This window comes from Macrotis lagotis, chromosome 2 (genome assembly GCF_037893015.1).
Source record: "Macrotis lagotis isolate mMagLag1 chromosome 2, bilby.v1.9.chrom.fasta, whole genome shotgun sequence".
NCBI classification, from domain to species: domain Eukaryota; kingdom Metazoa; phylum Chordata; class Mammalia; order Peramelemorphia; family Peramelidae; genus Macrotis; species Macrotis lagotis.
In genome coordinates this window covers 12,758,307-12,780,794 of record NC_133659.1, presented here as the reverse complement: position 1 = coordinate 12,780,794, position 22,488 = coordinate 12,758,307, and the positions used below count along the sequence as shown (strand labels likewise).

At 39.1% G+C, this 22,488-nt stretch overlaps 1 protein-coding gene across 2 annotated transcripts in view; it reads left to right on the top strand.

The window, feature by feature from the left end:
* Positions 1-22,488, top strand: part of PDE4B (phosphodiesterase 4B) — a 737,209-nt gene that overhangs the window by 125,443 nt on the left and 589,278 nt on the right. Inside the window, exons 3-4 of one of the 2 annotated variants that reach the window (XM_074221243.1) lie at positions 2,336-2,416; positions 6,871-7,109. In XM_074221243.1, coding sequence (XP_074077344.1) covers positions 2,336-2,416; positions 6,871-7,109 — 320 coding nt within the window. The remainder of the gene's footprint in view (positions 1-2,335; positions 2,417-6,870; positions 7,110-22,488) is intronic. The other variant, XM_074221244.1, reaches the window with a different exon arrangement.

The window sequence follows — 22,488 nt, the reverse complement described above, 5'->3', positions numbered from 1 at the left end:
AGGGGCAACTAGGTGGCGCAGTGGATAAAGCACAGCCCTAGAGTCAGGAGGACCTGGGTTCAAATCCAGTGTCAGACACTTAATAATAACCTAGCTGTGTGGCCTTGGGCAAGCCACTTAACCTCATTTGCCTTGCAAAAACATAAAAAAACAAACAAAAAAACAACAAAGAACAAGATGGAGGCTACAGCAACAGACTCATCTCCTAGGGCCCCACAGGCATTATGTGGTGGAATTGGCTTTCAATCAGCTTCTTCCAACTTCTGCTCCAAGTCCCTTTGCCCCATATGATGGGTTGATTGTTGAAGAAAAATGAGTCTGGTCTCTTGCTGAGCCAGGGGACTATGATGTAGAATGCAGCACAAACACCAGGAGGGAGGAATCAGGGACTAGAGAGAGATATTATATAACTTATTCATCCACTACTCTCTCTCTCTCTCTCTCTCTCTCTCTCTCTCATGCACACACACACACACGCACACACACACACACACACACACACACACACACACAGAGACAATCCATTTGTACAAGAGAAAATCATTGCTTGGAGGCAAATAAATTTTAATCAAGACTAGGGATGTCTTTAGAGCAGGTGAAGGGTAGCATTATCTTGCAGGAATTAAGCGGTTTCTTGATCAGGAAGACTGGAAAATAAGGCTTCACAAGGACAGGGTTAAGGAAGCAAAGCACTTATACACCTTAAAGGGCATCCCAGAGTAAGATGAGTTCTGTTTCAGGAGCTCTGATAAGGATAGAGACTGGCCCATCCGTAAAAGTTAAATTGAAGAATAAACAAGTCAATATTTGAAGCAGTATTTGGAGCAGTAAGGTATTGAGCAAAGGTACAATTTTATTTTGAAGTTTATTTGTTTTAATTCTTTTTCAAGGTAAATGGGGTTAAGTGACTTGCCCAAGGTCACACAGCTAGGTAATCATTAAGTGTCTGAGATCGGATTTGAACCCAGGTCCTCCTGACTCCAGGGCTGGTGCTCTACCCACTTAGCCACCTAGCTGCCCCTATTTGTTTTAATTCTTGATCTAAATGGAATAGTTAAGTGACTTCTAAGAGGAAGGTAGAAATTGAAAATGTATAGTTTATCTTCCACATTGATAATATACTTAGATTAAAATTTGCAAGAGAATTGATCATGTGTTATATCTCTCATCACATTTAGTTTTGGTTTTGGTTTTTTCTTTGACAAAGACATGCTGACCTGTTCTACCCTAAATGGTCATCACTCTTCGTCTGACAGCTGCCATCTTAGGTTGTCTCATAGAACCACTGATACTCTGACTCTCTGGTTTGGGGTTTTCTAAGTGCTGTTTTTTCCCCTTATATAAAGCCAACTGGGAGCTCAAAACTATACTATTCATACATAAAATCTGTCTGACTGTAGGAAGGGTGCCTAGTCCCAAACCTCGTTCAGTTTCTCTGCTTGAATTTATATGCCAGGGACTCCTGCCTCTGTTCGTTAAATTAATGCACCATTCTCCCCATGTCTCCTAGTCCAGATTTGGTCTAAGGACAACTGAAACCTTTTGGGGATCTACCCTGAAAGATAACCTATCATAAACCTACTGAAAATCCCCACCTGAACACGTGCACACAAATGAACCACTCAAACCCTCTTTTGCTCATGGCTCCAACCATGATCTGTCACTCTGTGTTCACATGTTGCTCCCTACACTCTTCAAAGCCCTGGGGACTGCTTTCCCAGCCAAGCCCCTATCAATTAATTAGCAGCATCCTGATCAATCCTTTTTAGCCTGGATTAATTAATACACACACACACACACACACACACAAACACAGAACAGAGCTGAGTGACTCTTTGTTTCTGGTTCTGACTATCAGAGACAGGCATACTGCCCATTTGGAATGAAGTGACTTAAATCTCCCTAGTTTACTGATCAGAATTTCCTAATTGCTTTGGATAGAAGTTAGTTCATCTTCTAAAGAAATTGGAAGTGATGTTGATGTGGGAACGCACAGTATTCACCCAAAGAGAGCAACCACTGCCTTTGGATTTTGGACAGCTAGGTAACCATATTGGAGAAAGCACTGGGTCTAGTACTAAGAAGACCTGAGTTCAAAACCAATCTCGGACATTTATTAGTCGGGTGTCTTATTTAATCTCTTTTTGTGTTGGTTTCCTCAACTATGTGGTGAGAAGAATAATAGCACCTATGTCTGAGAATTGTTGTGAGGCTCAAATAAGATAATTTAAAGGGTTAGCACAGTGCTGAGGTCCATAGGAGCTATATAAATGCTTCTTTCCTTCTTGTCCATAAATAAGGGCAAAGTCAAGATGGATCTTTATTTGTATTTTAGGTACCCAAATATATGCAGTCAAATATTATCCAGTCTATCAGTGGACTTGTGGACCCTCCAGTGATGCTGAATCAAGCTCATGTATGCCTCTGCAACTTGTGTGGCTCCCGTCCATTATCTTCTCTTGGTTCATCTCAGATGTGCTGGAGACATTCCTTGTGTTTCTTTCATACATTGAGTAGTGCTCACTGGCTCTCCTTTGGTGATCCTGCTGTCTTGCTATTTTCCAATTCATCTGATTTTTTTCTTACATCCACTTCTTTGAGTCTGTCTTTTTTTAATATACATGTTTGCTTTCCAATTATATACAATGGTAGTTTCTACCTATAATTTTTTGGTAAGGTTTTGAATTTTACACTTTTCCCCCCACCCTGCCTTCCCTCCCCCTCCCCCCACAGAAGGCAGTCTGATAATCTTTACATTATTTCCATGTTCTACTTTGAGATTGAACTTGAATGTGTTGAGGGAAAAAAAAAACATATCCTTAAGGAAAAAATAAAATGTTAGAGATAGCAAAATTATGTAGTATATAAGACAACTTTTTAAAAAAAAATTGAAGGTAATAATCTTTGGTCTTTGTTTAAACTCCACACTTCCTTCTCTGGATACAAATGGTATATTCCACCACAGATCCCCTAAAATTGTCCCTGATTCTTGCACTGATGGAGTGAGAAAGTCCATTAAAGTTGATCATCATTGACATGTTGCTATTAGGGTGTACAATGTTCTTCTGGTTCTGCTCATCTCACTCAGCATCGGTTCATACAAGTCTTTCCAGGTTTCTCTGAATTCCCATCCCTCCTGCTTTCTAATAGAACAATAGTGTTCCATGACATACATAGACCACAATTTGTTCAACCATTCCCCAATTGATGGCCATTCCCTTGTTTTTCAGTTCTTTGTCAACATAAACAGAGCTGCTATGAGTATTTTTGTGTAAATTATGTTTTTATCCTTTTTATCCTTTTTCCATAATCTCTTTAGGATATAGACCCAGTAAGTGGTATTGTTGGATACAAGGGGATGCATATTTTTATTGCCCATTGGGTATAATTCCAAATTGCTCTCCATAAAGGCTGGATCAGTTCACAGCTCCACCCCAATACATTAGTGTCCCAGATTTCCCACAACCCTTCCAACATTGTTCATTGTCCTTTGTGGTCATATTGGCAAGTCTGAGAGGTGTGAGATGGTACCTCAGAGATGCTTTAATTTGCGTTTCTCTAATCAGTAATGATTTAGAGCAATTTTTCATATGACTAAGGATAACTTTGATTTCCTCATCTGTAAATTGCCTTTGCATATCTTTTGGCCATTTGCCAATTGGAGAATGGCTTATTTTTTTTTAATACATTTGACTCAATTCTCTATATATTTTAGAAATGTGTCCTTTGTTGGAAATACTAATTGTAAAAATTATTTCCTAATTTACTACATTTCTTTTGATCTTGGTTACAATGGTTTTGTTTGTGTACAAGCTTTTTAATTTAATGTAATCAAAATTATCCAGTGTATTTTTAATGATACTCTCCATCTCTTCCTTGGTCATAAACGGATTCTCTTTCCATAGATGTGACAGGTAAACTATTCCTTGTTCTCCTAGTTTGCTTATCATATTGCCTTTTATGTCTAAATTCTGCACCCATTTTGATCTTATCTCGGTATAGTGATTGTCTTTTGTACAACTTTTCATGTGCAATTTCTTTTTGTAATGTGTTGCTATCTGTTCAAGAGCACTTCCATTGTCTTTTGGGTGATCCTCATATTTTCTTCTATGGAGACTATAATAATTCATATCTCACAGACAAAAAAAAAAACAAATGCCAAAAGGATTGATATTTCAAAGATAGACCTTCATTTCAGTTCAAGAAGTTCAAGAAGATGGGGAGGCTAGGTGGCACAGTGGATAGAGCACCAGCTCTGGAGTCAGGAGTACCTGAGTTCAAATCTGGCCTCAGACACTTAATAATTACCTAGCTGTGTGGCCTTGGGCAAGCCACTTAACCCCATTGCCTTGCAAAAAAAAAAAAAGAAGTTCAAGAAGCATAATTCCTGAGTAATTAATCAGTTTATTATTATGGCTAACAAGTAATTAATGGAAGGATAGTCATTTGGCCATTTTTCTTAAAGCTAAGATGGATCCTGGTGATTTTTTTATACTTATATGGCTTTGGAATAGTAGGTATTCCTAGAGTAGGTGGAAATCAATTCTGATTAGTTAACAATGAATAAAAATGAATATTATAATGAGAGGTGGACCTTTTCTAAAGGAGGGCTAGGAGTGGTGATTTTGATTAGACCCCAGTCTTAGGCATTTTAGATACAGGAACTACATCTCACCCAAACAGAGCAGAACACAATGGGCTTCCCTTCTTGGGTGAAGTCTGAACAAGATTGAGGAGGAAGTTCAATCCAATCTCATTATTGGCCCCATTCCTCAAGGGCTGATATGACAGAACAGGGAATGAAGAAACAGGATAGGCAAAAGTCCTGCCTCTTCCCCATAGCAAATGATTATCAATATAAAAGAAAAATAATCATTTCTCTCAAAAGCTGGAAACATTAAAGGAATTAAAAACAATCTAGTCTGTTCTACCCATCTTGTTCAGTTTTGAGCCCAATTTGCTATCCTTTTGGAGTGTCTATAGTGTCTATTTGGGGTGTCAAGAAATAAAAGAATGTCAAAATGGTCAGACTGCCATATGCAGTCAGATGGAGACCTTAAATAGCATATACATACATTCATACATATGTGTATAAATGTACCTGTGTATCAGTCATACACATGCACAACTAAAGTATAAGCATTTTATAAAATAGGGTACATATACATGAAGATATAGATACACATGTGCATGTATGTATATTTGTATGTATGTTCATGCATTTATGTAATATAAATCATATAGACATATGCTTCACCAGTTCTCTATCTATCGATCTAGCAGAGTATGGAAAGTTTCAATGTTCATTCTCTTGAGTGTGGACCACCAACATAAGCCACCCTTTAGTATGGCTTCATTTTTGAGAAGGGGCCCAAGCCATGTCCTCTGCCATTGATCATTCCCTTCATCATGTCCTTAGAATAGTAAAATCAACTCAAGTATGGTCAAGTGACGATGCATTCCAAGCTGGCATGGGTAGGATGGAGAATTGGTCCCTTTTCTGAAAGGATTCTAGACCCCCAGCATATTTTGAATTAAATGAAGGAGATTTAAAAAAGAAAGTAAGACAGAAGCTATCCAGTTGCAATTGGAGTCAGGAAAACCTGGATTCCAGTCCTGCTTCTGATAAATACTGGATTCATGACTCCGGACAAGTCTCAGGGGCCCCAAGTGACTCTCTAAGACTTCAAGTTTCACCAGAGTTGTTGGTCTGGTTTGGTGGAAACTGTTCCCTTTCTGTGCCCACAAAATAACAAGTGTAAGTCAAAAGAAAAAAAAATGGAGGGGACTTGGACAAACTCATCTATTGTAATAGCTGTTAGTTTCCCTAGCTAAGGGTCCCTTGGGTGATGACATGGGCCAATAAGCTTGGACTTTTTTCTATCCTTCTCTAGGTTTTTTCTTTCTTCTTTTCTATTTTGGTCAGAGGTTTAGCCCCAGATTTTTCTTGCTGACAACCATCACAGTATTAATTCTTAAAAAACGGGCCATTAAGGTGCTGAGGATTGACTGTGTAGATAATCCTCAAATATCCCTAAATAGTTCCCACTTCAGCAGACGGATATTTATTATTGCTATTACTATTAGCAACAGAAAATCTATATTCTGTATTACTCTTTCCTGAGGCTAATATTAAAATTAATGTTCATTCCCTGAATATTTGCTAACTGATGAGTGGTGGAAAGTTTCCTGAAGGCATTCTGGGATTCAGAGATCAGACAGGGCTTGCAAATTTGCTAGAGATAATTGATAATTAACTATAATTGATTTAGGCCTAAGGTTGCAATTTTCCTGAGAATTATGTTTATGTTGATTATGCTTATACATTAGAGATACATGCCTAGATTTTGCAGAAATATTCTCAAGATAGAAAATCAGATAATGGTTTAGAAGAAAGGGTTCTGAATTGGGGAGACTTTGAACTTATAGGACCAGAATGAATATGAATATGCTATGAACCATAGAATGAAATAAACAGAAGCCAAAGATTAATAACCACAATTGCCAGAAAATATAAATGGAAAGATCACAGAAAGGAAGTCCAACATTGAATAATGGAAAAACCAAAGAAATTCCAAGAGGAGACATGCTAAGAGATGCTCTCTCCTTGTTGTGTATATAGAATATTTAATCCCCTACTTCTCTGCCATGAAGGAGGGAGCATCTTCAACTCTCTCTTCTCTGGGATTGTCAATGATTTTTTCCCCTAATGTGGTATGATGGATTTTGCTTCTGTGATCTTTCCATTTATACATCATAGCCATTGTGAGGATTGGTCTTTGGGTTCAATTTATTTTACTCAGTGAAATATGCATTATATTCATAATTGACTGTTTCCTTTTTCTCTTTTTTTTCTTCTTTTTATTCTAGAATGTTAAGGATTACTTGGAATGCAACCTGAGTAAATCTTACAGCTCCTCCAGTAACACCCTAGGAATTGATCTCTGGAGGGGGAGAAGATGCTGCTCTGGGAACCTCCAGTTGCCCCCGCTATCCCAGAGACAGTCAGAAAGAGCCCGGACACCTGATGGTGATAGCATTTCAAGACCTACCACTCTACCTTTGCTGACACTTCCAAGCATTGCAATCACAACTGTAAGCCAAGAGAGGTAAATGGATTCCAAATTAAATTTCTAGATTAAAATTTAATTTTCCAAGTGCTGCTTCCTAGCCCTGCTGCAGGGATGTCAAGGGCTTTGCTCTCCTCATTTAAATTATTGCTTCTTTGTGAAACAGTTATTGGCCTTTGGGGAGTGTTTTGGTCTCTTGTCACTTCATGCTGTGGCTTCTGAACAGTGAAAATGTTTTCTGGAAGATAATGTGAAAGAGTTTTGGTTTGAGTAGCAATGCATGTAAATAGAAACCAAGAGAGGTTTTTATTAATGGCAAATGTCAGAGAAAATGTGCGTTATATGTCTCAATTGTTTCAAGACTGCTTTGGTGGTATGTACCTAAAAGAAAAAAAACGAACAAATATTCAATCCAATAAAAAGAAATCTTGTTCAAAATGCTAATAAAATAACACTTCTGTTATAGAGAGAAGTCTTGTTTCTGAAGGCATGAGTTCATTTGCTTATTGCTATTGATTTGTGAAGAGGCAGCTTGGTATGATGGTTAGAGACCTGGCCTTGGGGTCAAGAAAATTTAGGTTCAGGTCCTGTCTTTGACACACACTGGCTAAATGACCCTGCCTAAGTGACTTAATCTCTTGGTATTTGACACAACTCTTAAATTGTACATTGTAGAAATGCTGCTAGTCTGTGGATTGGTGGAATTCTCCTAATATGAGAATTTTTTTCTATCAGTGAAATTGAAGGTCCAGTCTCATTGTTTATCCTATTTTATTTGCTATCATCTTTCTTTAATATTTACAATGTTGAAATTTTTACAGTGTTGTCAAAAAGGGTCCTGAATCTGAATGTGGTTAATAGAATATTTGGACAATTTTAAGTTGGCCCATTGAAAATTATTTTGAAATGTCTAGATAGACTAATGACATGGTCATATGGGGGACACAAAAGGGAGTATTTTGGCATTCTCAACATGGTTTAGCATGGGGATATTTTGGTCTATATTGATTCATAAAGGGAAATGTTTAGGGGATTAGAGAGTGGCTTATCAGAGGAATATTTTGGAATGTCTAGATTCCCTTTGTGGTGTTACTCTAACAGAATATATCTGAAAAAAAATCTATATAAATGTTCTGATTGCAAGTGATATGTGATGCTGTGGTGTGGTGGAATGTAGAAATAGCTAAGGTTATGTGCTCGATTTTTCCCTCATTTAATTGGATAGAGCTCAATGAATTTCTGTCTAGGTTTATATGCTACAAGGATGAAAAATCAGAGATTCAGACACAAAAGATTCTGGCAGATAATACAGTTCAACTCCCCCATTTCATAGAGACGAAAACTGAGGACCAGAGAAGCGGGCTGACTTGCTCAAGGTCACAAAGTTTGTGGGTGACAAAAGCAAGATTGAATTCAGGTTGCCTATGGCCAAATCAAATCCTCTTTCCATTACAGAATGCTGCATCTTAAACTCTCCTGTTGAAAGCGTGTCCTCTTTAACTGTCGATAATTATTTTAGGCATTAGAAGACATGACTATTTCATCTAAACTCCGAAATTGAGTGATTCCAGAAAATTCTAAAGTTATAATTTTAAAATAGTCCTTCATATCACTTTTTCAGGTAGAAGAGTCTTAGAAGAATAATTTTCAAATGGTGTATCATTTTTGAATAAAAATCAAGGTTTTCCTCAGTCTTAGGTCTTCATTTTTAAAGTAGCAAATTAAAATGTCATAATTCATACCGTGAACATATTTGGTAAATCTTACCAGATACCAAGCTTTCCAACACTGGTGAATATTTGTTTTTTTCAACAATTTAATGTCTTTTTGAAGAAGAAGAAACAAATATTTGGGACAAAGATCATTGAGAAGCAAGGCTTCCTTTATGAAAATCATGAAAGAAGTATTTCAAAATTTGTCTGATAGAACTCAATAGAATCTCATCATGGCCATGCTTGATTCATGTTGATTAGTGTCATGATCCTGGTTTGAATTCTACCTCAGATATCAAAAGCAATGTCTGAATATATTTTAGTCTCAGTTTTCTCATGTACAAAATTGGACCAAAAAACCAGCCACAACCACAGATTTGCTATGTCAGTGGGAAATTTGTAAATAAAGCTTTGAAGTGCCATATAGATGTGAGTGGTTATTGTTCATCTCATCTTCTTTCCTTGATGGAGTTCAATTAGATAAGATAATAATTATCAATGTTGTCCTCATCATTATTGAGTGGTAGTAGGGTAAAGTGGAAAGGAAGTCAGGAGGAAGTCGGGAAAGCACAGCTCAGGGCTATCATTTGATGGATGCTAGTCGAGTGATCTTGGACAAGTCACTTAGGCTTGTATCTCAGAGTATTCACTAAAAGTATAATTTCATGATTCAGTGCTAATTGATTTTGGCAAAAACAACAACAGTGGTTCACATTTATATAGTCTTTAAGGTTTGCCAAGTATTTTATGATGATCGGAAATATTTATATTTTATTATTATATTATTGTTGCTATTATGATAAGTCTATAAATATAAATATTTATTTCATTTTACCCTTGCAATCTGGGAGATAGGCACTATTGTTATTTCTATTTTTCCAATAATGAAACTGAGGCAGACAGAGGTGGTTTGCTTAGGATCCCTTAGCTAATTAGTGACTAAGCACAGATTTGAATTCAGGTTTTCCTGCATCGATGTCCATCATTGTCTTTTTTACCCTCCCTGGTAAAGAGAATCTATCACCAGGAGTCCCTTAGATTGATGGGAAAATGAATTCATTCTCATTATTAATGTTATTTCATGATCCCAGATGAATCATTTTACTGCAACCACAGCTGATAATTAAAAGATCTCAGAGGAAGAGAGACACTGTCTAATCCAAAACCGATTCGTTTTCCTTCTGACATAATCTCAGATTTAGATTCTTAGAGACTTCCACCAAATTTATATTTAGGATCCACCATCTGTCCCTGTGTGGGATTGAATGTGTTTCATAAATAGGAATTCAGGAAATTTGCACCATTTCAGAAACCAAGGACTGCATTCTTCCAGACAGAGAGGATGCTGTGAGTTCCTTAGAGAAACACGTTGGAATTTCCCAAGCTAGACCTCTTACGTAAGTTGCCAAGCATTATTTCTCTGTAGCTCAGGCAGAAATGGAGGCTCTACAGTGATGTACAGCACATGTCCTGTGTCAGACAACATCACCAAATATTTCTTAATTGCCTATTATGTACCAGATAACCATAGGAATATGAAGGAAGTATGATACACAGTGGTACCCTAATGGACAGAGGGCTAAGCTTGGAGTTCAGATCTGGGTATGGACTTTACCTGTGATCCTGTGCACATTGCTGAATCTCTGTGGGTCTCATAGAATTTGCCATTGGAACAGACCTCAGTGGCCACTTCCACTTATCCCTGAAAGGATCTTCGTTAGAACATACTCAGCAAGTGCTCATTCAGCTTTTACAGGTTTAAAGACCTCTAAGGAAGGGGCCCAGATTCCATTTTTGGACACTTCTGTAGTCTTTATCAACTTTTGGACAATTCCCTATGACATAGTTACTAGATTGGACATGGGAGTGTTCACATTTTCATGCATTGTTAGATACTTGAAGGCATAGGAACAGGATTTCCATGATATGGCTTGCTCCAGATTCTTGCAAGAATGCTTTGGCATATCTCAAGCTCATGTACCAGGAGGCAGGGAAGAGAAGACTCAGGTGCATTGTAGTAGTTGTCTTCAAGTATCTAAACACCTGTCTTCTTTAAGAGTGATTACTTACTCTGATTGGTTCCAAAGAATAGGATGAGAAGCAATGGGTGGAGGTACAAAAAGGCTAATTTAGAGTTGATGTCTAGAAAAGACTTCTTAATAATTAGACTTGTTTAAAGGCAGAAATGGACTAGCTTGGGAGATAAGGGGTTCCCCCTTCAAATTAAGCCTCTCTAACAACTTATCAGTATATTGTAGAGGGGATTCTTATCCAGTATGGGTCAGATTGGATGAATCAAAACTCCTTGCTCATCTGAGATGCAATAATTTGGGGAAATGGTAGCCTTGGTTTGATAAAACTGTGAGCAAGATTTTGATCCAATGCTCACATTAATAACTTCAGTAGAAACCCATTCAATCAGATATTAAAGTTCTTTTTTTAAAAAGTTATTCCCAGGGGCGGCTAGGTGGCCCAGTGGATAAAGCACCGGCCTTGGAGTCAGGAGTACCTGGGTTCAAATCCGGTCTCAGACACTCAATAATTACCTAGCTGTGTGGCTTTGGGCAAGCCACTTAACCCCATTTGCCTTCAAAAATAAAAAAAAAAAGTTATTCCCCTGGGGCAGCTGGATAGAGTGGATAGAGTACCAGCCCTGGAGTCAGGAGGACCTGAATTCAAATACAGCCTCAGATACATAATAATTACCTAGCTGTATGACCTTGGGCAAGTCACTTAGCCCCCCACTGCTTTGCAAAAACTAAAAATAAAAGTCATTTCCTCATTACAGTTCTCTTGAAATTACATCTGTCCATACAGCAAGTGGTAGAGACAACAGTAAAAATTTTGGCCCCACACTATTTGAAGGAGCATCTGATTATAAATCAGAAGGAACTGGTTTTTTGGTCTGACATCCTCATTCCTTTTCACTTGTTCGGTGGTGGGTGCCTGGAAAAGAGAATTCTATTGCCTAGGTCTCTGACTTGAGAAAAAATGGCTCCCCTTTCCCACTTGGGCTAATGGGGGTACCTCAATGGACTTCATGGCTAAAGAAACACATATCTCCATGGTATGTTATAGCCTATTGAGTTTGAAAAGTGTTTTGCATGTGTTATCTCAACTGACAAGGAGTTGAAAATATTATCAGAGGCCTACTTTCCATACTCTTATTGCTTTGAAGTTAGAGGCTAATATTGGAACTGGAGTTAAACAAAGGACACAGTGGTTGTGTGCCTTTTCATGGGATGGCCTGGGTGCAATGACTAAGGTGGCTCATAGCTTTTCACAGGGAGGAAGACTCTGTCTACGTGAGAACTGATGAGGAGTGTAACATGGTACTTCCAGGTTTGTGTCCTGGACCAATCCCCAGGAAGAATTACAAGTCCTTATGTTGGGAAATACAGGAACATAGTCAATCAGTTAATAAAAATTCATTAATTTAGTATGTACCAGATCCTGAGATAAGTGTAAAGCAGAGGTGTCAGACACATCAATTCATTGTAGGCCCAGGGCTCTCAGAGACTGAAACCAGATTAAAATGTAATTGGGAAATATTTGACAAGATAATTAAAATGCAATAAAACATAGATAAAGTTAATATGTGATTTTGTAAGTTAATACAGAGTTTGCATATTGTAATGTTCAGTGGCCCTTGTTTCTAATAGAATTTGATACCACTGGTGTAGAGGTTACAAAGAAAACAAAACCATGTTTCTTATTTCAAAATCTTCATTTTAGATTGTTTGGGAATAGTTGTTCTTTTCATTTACGTTGTTGTAGTCATGGTGCATTTTGTTTTCCTGGCTCTGCCCACATTCATTTTGAATTGCTCAGGTAAGCTTTTCCATGGTTCTCTGTTCATCATATCCATCATTTCTTATGGTACTAGAATTCATCAGGTCATTCCCTAATTTATGGGCATCTACTTTGTCCCTATTGAGTCTTTCTTTTTACAATGACCTCCTTAAGGCACACATCCTAGCTGGGGAATCTCTGGGATATTTTAGGTTTTTGATTTGCCTACTTCAAATTAATTTCCAAAATGGTTGGACTGACCCCACAGCTCCACTAGTAATATTACCCAGGGGGTCTTAATGTATATTACCCTATCTCCCACTTCTAACCTGTCTGACCTATTGTGTTATCTGGCCTCTATGAAGGTTTCCTTTCTGAGCAGGTTGGTTCAGATGAGGCACTTCTTTGCCTTGAGTTCTCAAACTGCATTTTGTCCTTACCTTAAATTTTGGAGGCTGAGCACAAATTTCTCATTGACTCATTGGTGTTTCTTTTATCTCTACACCAAGATGGTGGAGGTTGGTCCAAGGAAGGAAGGGTTCTCAGTCACCAGCACTTTTTTTTTTATTGCGCCCACAGTCTGTCACAAGTTGACAGCCTGCTGAGAATTTCAATTCAATATTGTCTCCTTCCATACTGCCTTTCACCCTCTGATCTCAAAGCTCCATTTCTGGGATCAAAATAACCACAGATGCTGTGTACAAATGACATAAATTCAACCAAATTTGTCACGAGAAGGGCATGCCAATGCAATGCACATCTGCTTATTTTTCACCAGGCTCCACCATCCTGACATCTCCTGGCTTGGCAAAGAGCTTGTCAGACATGCCCCCCTCCATTGTCTACTGTCATCCAGCAGGGCAGGAATTCTCTTTAAGGATTTTGGTCCCAGCCATGCCTGGGGGGGGGGTGTTCCAATTATGATTCTTTGGCTGCTTTCCTGTTTTGGGGTAGCAGTCTCTGCTCTGCTCTCTCGTATCCAGGGCCATTGCTATTCATCCTGATCCATATCTGGCCACTGGACCCAGATAGTTCTGGAGGAGAAAGTGAGACTGGTGACTTAGCACACAGTCTGCCTTCACTCCTTGATGTCATGGACTTCTGAGAGAACACAGATGTCCATGCTGGTGTTGGGATAGGATCACAGGGTCCTAGGATTTAGATCTGAAAGAGATCTAAGAGATCTTTCAGTCTGGTTCCCATATTCTGTAAATGAGGAATTGCAAGGACTTCATATCACCCATCACAAATGAGATTTGACAAAAAGGTAAACTGAAGCATCTTTCTGAGCAAGATAATGTTTATAAGCAGAGGCTTATTAACTATCAGTAAATGGGTCCATGAAATGCTTCCATCAATGCAAAAACCCCTGAGCAAAAGCACAATTCCCCTTATATAGGGTTTGGGAAGTGCATAAAAAAGAATAGAATAGATTAGAGGCCAACATGGGATTTAGTACAAATGATTATAAAGTTGAGACTCAGGGAACAATATGATCAGTGGGAAATCTGGTAAAAGGAGCCTAGCAATAATCCCCTTGCTCTTATCTCATGAAACTAAGACGTCTTCTCTGTTTGAGTTCAGGTACAAGATGGCAGCCCAGACTTTTGAATAGAAACCAGACATCCTTGAAGGATAACTTGATGGAGTGAAGATATCCGGCCCAATTCCCTTTCTGTTCACACACATTTCCCAAGGTCAGCAAAATTTTTTCAGAGAAGAGCTGAATTTTTAAACTTAACTCATTACAAGTCAGCTGAATTCTAAACCAGGTTGAGAAACAAAGGACCATGACTTAAGCAGCTACAGGGTAAGATCAATTACTTATAAAGAGGACCAATAAGAAAATGATCCAGGGTCAATTTTAATCTCAACAGCTTCAATCAGTCAAGTAATAAATATTGAGTATCTACAATGGGTCAGCCCCTGCACTGGGGACACACACACACACACACACACACACACAAAAGAGAGACAAAGGAAAGTTCCAACACAATGGAGAGATGGCATACAAACAAAAATCTACAAAGCAAACTATATTCAGAATAAATAAGAAATAATTAGTAGAAATATGAGGAGTTTGAGAAAGCTTCCTATACAAGGTAAGGCAAATTGGCATTTACCTTTTATTCTCAAAGAAGATCATGACATCAAGGAGGTGATTCCATGACAAGCACGTGAATTGGATTTGAGTGAGGGGGGTGCTGTCCTGTCCCTAGCCTCACTTTCTCCTTCAGAGTCATTTGGGTCCAGTGACCAAATAGGAATCAGGTCAACTGTAGATGACTCTGGATGTGAGGCAATCAGGGTTCAATAAATTGCCCAAAGTCACCTCACTAGAAGAAGTCAAGTGTCTGAGGCCAGATCTGAACTCCGGTCTTTCTGACTTAAGGGCTGGTGCTCTATCCACTGCACCATCTTGGCTAGGAAGACAGGGAAGCCACTGAGTCAGGTCTAAGTGCAGTTAAATAATTATCATCTATTCTAGCCCACATGTCTCCATCTCATCTACAAGAACTGCATGAAAGATGTGGTGAAATGTTTGTGGAAATTGAAAGAAATTGTATGTGTAGCCTTCTCCCAGTCGCCTTCATCCAGTAACTCTTTCAAAATGATCTTGTTCTTAATTTTTTAAAAATTAAAAAAAAATTTTTTTTAGTTTTTAGTTTTGCAAGTTAATGGGGTTAAGTGGCTTGCTCAGCACCACACAGCTAGGTCATTATTAAGTGTCTGAGGATGGATTTGAACTCAGGTCCTCCTGACTCCAGGGCCGGTGCTCTAACCACTGCGCACCTAGCTGCCCCCATCTTGTTCTTAATGAAGCAGTTTTTGTGGCCACAACTTCCTTTCCTAGATCTAGCCCTCCAGTTAAGTAGTCTTCATCGTACAAAGAATCAAACTCCTTAATTTAAGATTTGCAATCTCTATGCCCTTCATTTTTTCTTTCATTTCAAACAGGACTTTTTTTTTACCTTTTCCAGTGACAATCCTGATGTTCTCCGCAAGCACTGGTAGATGTTTTCCATCCCTGACCAGGAACCTGACATTCCCATATTTTATTTACTTTCAAATGCCTTTAAAGTATGTTTTGCATTTATCTCACCCCTTTCTTATCAGTTTCCCACTTCTCTGCTCTGCCTTTCTCCTGGTACCCGGGCCTTCGGCTGTCCGCAGTGAAGAAAATACCATGTGCCCTTGTGGCCCTGAACCCTATAGCTTCTTGCCCAAGTCTTCAGAGCTTTTGGTCTCACTTCTTTTCCAAGATTCAGTCTTTTAGTATAATTTGCATCCAAATGAATCATGGGAAAAGGGAGTAACTGCTAATAAGTGATGAATTGGATTTCAGGTCGCTGTTTGGAATTTGCAATATGATTCACTAGAGAAATCATGTTAAATTTCAAATACTTGGGATTATAAGGAAAACTAATTATATAGAAATACAATCCTCTCTGTATATATGTGGGTGTGGGTTTGTCTTTTGTACATATAAGCATGTTTGTGTGGATTTAAATTTCATGGATCCCAGAAGGCAACCCAGACTAGGTACCTCCATCTCACTAAAGGCTAACCCTTGGAGCTCCTTGTGGCTGATTGCTCTGCTTAGCTGCTTGTATTGCCATGCTTATTATCTTGTAATCTGTCTCTTCCTCTTCTTCTGGCTACAAATCTCTGATGCCACTGGGGTTTCTCTGCTTTTTAGGCTCATTGTGTGATCACACCCGGGCGTTCATGGCTCAAGCAACCCACTTTGGGGTTTACCATAACGGCGAAGCAGATGAATGAGTGTTGACTTTGGAATTATTAGTAATTAATTCTTAGTGACTAATTATTTGTCTCTGTGTGACTTGTATCACCATGGACACATGGGCAGCTTCTTTGGGCCTCAGTTTCCTCTTCTGTATGACCCCTCCTCCATTTTGAGCTAAATTGCCTCTGAGATCCCTTCTAGTTCTAAATCTATGATCAAATATAATATCATATATAAATTATACTAATTATATAGTATAAATATTGTTATATAATTTATATGATATGATCTTATTTTTTCTTATCACATCATGTCACATTATATTACCATTGTTCCTCTCTCTCTTTAAAGTTTTTTTTGACAATGAGAGAGGCAGCAAGTTTATAGGGCCTGTGTTAACATGCCAACCCCGGCTCCCCAGATAAGACAGGCCAAGCCTTCAGTGAATACAGAACATGTATTCAAAGACCCATGCCAAACCACAAATCACTTATCAATGGATTTCCTTTAATAAACCTGCAAAGGAGTGCTAATAATAGTTCCCATTTCCATAGTGTTTTCAAGTCTTCCAGGTGGTTTAGACACATGATCTTCATGGAGTCTGACAACAACCTGGGGAGGTTCTTTGGTGCTCTAGGTTTTTTTTTCCCCCATTTTGATATGTAAGAAAACTGAGCCTCAGAGAGTTTAGGTAAACTTTCCCTGATCACCCGATTGGTCAGTTAATCAAACAAGATCTTTTTCAGTGTTTACTGTTTGAGGGAAACAAAGAAGGCCAAGTGCATGGTACCAGCCTTTGGGCACCTCACACTGGGATGACCACAGTATCAGCTGTGGAATTGAAACCCAGGTCTTGATTTCAAAGCCAGCACTCTCTCCTTGATATTATATTCACTAGTGATTATGAGGCAAATAAAGAAACCATTGGGTCATTCTCTGTTCTCTTCTATGCAGCTTCATTTAATACAGGAACTGATAGAGAAGTGACAGCTTGTGAGAGGAAGGGTCGGAATGACATTGTTTTAACAAAGATCGCCAGAGTGAGGAAACCTCCAATGGGTCCCCAATCACAGAGACTTTGGCCTCTGTAGCTTGCATGGAATTTTGTTGATATTTTTAAGTACTGGAACCCCCTCTTCCTGCCTCCAGAGTTGGGAGAATTCCTCTGGGGCTTCAGGATTTGGGGAACTCATTAAAACTCATCAGTGAGTTCCTGCTTCCCTGTAACTTGTTTCTATCTCTTGGCAAGACTGGCTTTGCAGCTTAACAAGAGTTCATCTTTCATGACACCCTTCACTTATTCTTGGCTGCTGGCAAGTAGACTCCTTGGAGGATTGTTCCCACCAGCCTGGATTGGGCAACAAAGCTTCCTCCCTGTGGTTCTTTGCCTTCAAGTCCACAATACATCTGATACAATTACATCAGACACCAATCTCACAGCATTCTGATGTCCTCAGGCTTCCCCCAGGAAATCAGAGGAGTGTAGTATTATAGATTTAGACCCTTAAGGAGGCTCAGGGGCTATCCAATGCAAACCCTTCTTATGAAAGCCACACAGGTAACACAGGTTCTGTATATAGGTTTGGAACTTCTATGCTCTGACTCCAGAGCAATATTCATTCCAAGGCATTATACCATCTCCTTTGTCTTAGCCTTTATTTTTTCTCTCTTTACATTTTGCTAGAAAATGACTCTTAGAGTTTACTGAGCATTTTAGGGGTTGAGACAGTAGGGCTGGGGTTTCTACATAAGGAGTAAAGAGATGAGAGCTAAGACTTGGGACTTCAGGGAAAGGGAGTAAGGTAAGACAAGGGGAATATTCTTACCATAATCTTTCACAATCAAAGGTTTGGTTGATTGATCAGAGCTAGAAGGAACCTTAGAGAAAATGTGGTTCAACCTAGAGGCTGCTCCAGGCAGACCAAAAGCACATTCTCTCTACTCTGTACATATGACTGAGGAGAGTTGAAGTCTGATGTTTGTTAGAACATGGTTGATGATGATGATGGTGATGATGATGATGATGATGATGATTGATGATGATGATGATGTGGGCATGTAGAGTGGGGTCAGAAGAACTTGGGTGGTTGCCCTGCCAGAAACTACACCACCAGGGAAAATTCCAAAGTGGGTCTTGCAACTAGAGCCTCTGGGTTGTTTGCTCTGTCGAAGTCTGACAGCTAGTGAGGAAGGGATGCTCAATGGATACACTGGGAATTAGTGATCTCTCCTGCTAGTTCGTAAGATTATTTGTCTTGTAGAATTTTGTGTTTTCAGAAAGGAAATAAGCATTTTCTGAGTCTACTATCTGCTAGGCACTGTGCCACAAATGAGGTAAAATTGTGTATGAGTGTGTGTGTGTGTGTGTGTATGGGAGAGACAGACAGACAGACATGGGGGGAGGGAAGGAAGGAGAGAGAGAGAGAGAGAGAGAGAGAGAGACCGAGAGATTAATATCTTTAAAGATACTGAGATAAGTTACTAGGGGAAGGCAGTACAGTGACTCGGTAACATATGGTCCCTTTGCTACAAAGGCAGACACAGACACTGAGAGTTTTACTCAGGGTATGTTCACAGCAGAACTTTGTGTTCCCTGTAAGAAAGATGCTATTTTGTCATTTTTTTAAAAGAAGAAATGACAACTTACAGATTGAGAGCTTTAGGTTATGTTTAGGAGTGGGCGGCATAAGGTGGGTCTTTTTTTTTTTCCAAGACGGTCTAAAGTCGGACTATGACCTTTCCAGAAACTGCCTAATTTCAAGTTGTTCTTGTGATTGAACGTTCTCCTACTTCATTTCTTTGACTATGCCACTTCCATTCTTCTCTCACTTTGAAACCCACAATCTTGGTGACTTTCCTCCATTCATTAAGATAGCACATAGCAGAGTTTGGAGGGGAAGCCATATTCTTTGATTCCAAATCCAGAGACTTTTCCTGTTTTCTCCATGATGCTCCTTCACTGTGAGGGAAGTAGGGCACCTACCCCCCCCATTATTTACCCAGTCTTCCAATTATAAGAAGATAGCTGATTTGCTCAATTATGTGTATTTTTATGAGTTTTATTGTTCTTCATAAACTGGGGGGGGCGTAATAGGGAAGAGAGGAAATAAATGCTTGGTGATTGAAAAAACAAGCTATTGAATTTTAAAAAATGAAAAATCTGGTTAAGGCCGGGTCTTAGTTGCTTGGCTCCATCTGCCTGTTCAAATGTCTAGGCTATATTCTAACAGTGTTCGGGCAACCATCTGTTTCTGTATTGTCCTCCCAAGAGGCACAATGTTTACATTTTTGGACCTTGTCTCACCATAATTGGTAGGAAATGGATGGCTTCCAATTGTTTTCTAACTTCTCTCCTCTGTCTACCTGACAGGGCTGACCAGTGTAACCATTCTGTCTGATTTTCCATTTTCCATCTTCTCTAAATTTCAAGGTTTAGATGAAAGGTCACTACCAGGCTTGCGGGAGTTTGCAAAAAGCCACTACTTATACTTGGTTTGCACTGGGAGATGAAAACCCATTGGGAAATCTTTTTTTTTTATAGTGAGCAATCCATCCTTCCTCCATGTGTATCAGAAGCATATTGTATTCTTTTGTCTATTTTGGGGGGGATGGCTGCCTGAGGGTTGTGCTTCAATGCTGAAGGAGTGAGGGGCTTGGGTGAGGCACTATACATTTTCTTTAACCCCTGGAAAGGTGCCTAATGACATCACACTAGAATCAAGGCACCTGATTGATGCCAAGCTTCCATTTGTACTGGGAAGGAAACAGGGGGTGGGGGAGAGAGGGCCAAGTGACTTAGCCAAGGTGGTGCTGAGGTCAGATGGGTTCTGTGGGTCCCAGAAGGCAGAAGTTGGAAAAAGTGGGGAAAGTTACAAAAAAGAAAAACATATTTGAAGTAGGGTCAATTTACCCATCTTTGTGTGTGTGTGTGTGTGTGTGTGTGTGTGTGTGTGTGTGTGTGTAAAGTTGCATGTACAATATGGAATACCATATGCTATATTATCTATTATATACATATAAACATAACTTATGGTTTATTTTTGTTATCTAATATATGTGCACACAAATGTGAACAGATATGGATCTATCTTTACATATATGTGTGCTTAGAAGTAGACTCATGTGCACATATATATGGTATAATATTTATGTAAATATGATATAAACACACATATAAGTAAAGGACAACTGAGTGGTAGCACAATGGACAGAGCACTAGACCTGCGTTAGGAAGATCTGAGTTTAAATTTGGCTTCAGATACTTACTAGCTATATGACCCTGAGTAAATCACTTAACCCTGTTTGCCTCATTTTCTTAAGCTGTAAAATGAGCCAAAGAAGGAAATAGCAAACCACTTCAGCATCTTTGTCAAGGACCTCTCAAATGGGGTCTCCAAAAAAGGCACACCCAACTCCAATGACCGAATGTTCATATGCATAGATGCCATAACAGTCTGAGGCAGTCTTAGGCAATCTCCTGGCCTAGTGAGAGGCGCTATGATGTGTGTTTTTCAGAAGTGGCCTCAAACCCACTTTTCCACTCATATCTCTAATCTACAAAGTAATTTCAAAAAGGAGACAGGGCTGGGCATATCAGGAAAGGCTTCATGAAGGATGTGGGATCCGAGCTCTGCATCAGGAAGAGCCTCTACTATGTACAGTTGTGTGTGTGTATGATGGGGCATCTTGGGCAGATTCGTGGAGGATGATGATAGGACAACCTACACATTAAACAGGTAGAGGCTGAGTTTAACTGGGTGTAGCCATAGCTCCTTATTTTGTTTTAGGAGCCAGGAACCAGAAGTCTTCTTTCTGATGAATGTTTTCCCCGACTTGGAGATAGGATGCATCTTTGAATTTATACCACTGTGCTTTTCTGAGACATTTATAATATCTGAGTCAGAGATAAGCATGACTCATATTTTAACTTTTATTTTTTTTAAGGAAGCACAATAGAATTGAATCAAATCTCTGCCCCTGGAATGACCCAATAAGGCTATTAAAAGAGGCTTAAGGCTGTACAATCCATCACTTTCCCTTTAGCCACACGGGGGCGCTCCTGCTCCTCCTAACTCACATCCATCCAGCATTCCTTGGCTACAGATAGACAAAGGTGATGGAGTCATCACTGGTTTGTCTAAGTCTTTTAGAATCAAATGTATGAAAAACTGGATGAAGCTGCTTTTAACTTGCATGTGATCCATCCTAAAGTACAGAAAGCAATTATTTATTATTCTTATGCTTGAAGAAATTGTTGTTTTGCTTGTTGCCATCTTTTCCATGTTTATTAAAATAAAGTGGCATTTCCAAAGAAACAGTTGCTCTGGGGGCTTCAAGGTATCACTGGGGGAGTCTCAGAATCACTAACTTCCAGCACCTCCAGGCACCTTGAATTGCACTTGTGTCTTTTTTACATGAAAAAAAAAGCAAATGAAATGGGGAGATGCGATTACCCTCATTTTACAGATGAGGAAACTGAGATAGAGAGATTTAATAACTTGTCTTGGGTTGCACAGCTGGTCATATCTGAGACTATATTTGAGATCGTTTTCCTAACTCTGAGTCCAGTGCTCTATCCATTATATCACCTCACCACAGAAAAAAAAAAAACAAAACAAAACCCAAATCCAATAAAGGTTCTTTGCAAATTTTGATATGTATCAGTTATCAGTAGACTTCCATTTGGCAGATAATTCTGATCTGTTCTGAAGACAAAGTAGACCTCCTTGAGCCTACTCTATTGAAGTTTCAGTTTAGAAAATTCCTTCCTTTGTAAAGAATAGTTTTTTTTATAATCTGTTGACCCTCACAAATGTCTAGTCAGTCACCTGCTAGGCACCAGAAAAGCTCTTTTAAATTTAGAAAGATCAGAGGACTCTGATTCCAGCGGGCCCCTTAGAAACCGATGTGTCTTCCTTCTGCAAAGTGGCATGAATGGTAGTGATCTTTTTTGGGCTCCCTAACTGAATCCCTGCTGAAATTCTTGACTCCTCAATTCAGTCAGCAATGTACTAGGCTGGTACGTCTAGAATTCCTTTGGCATTTCCCTGTTCTTAAATCCAGTTTCCTGTCTGGGGGCTCTTGGTTTATGGTGGCCATCAGAAATTCCATAGAGACAAGTTACTGAGCTTTTTGAAAGAATTGCCCCAAGGAAGCAGTATATCTT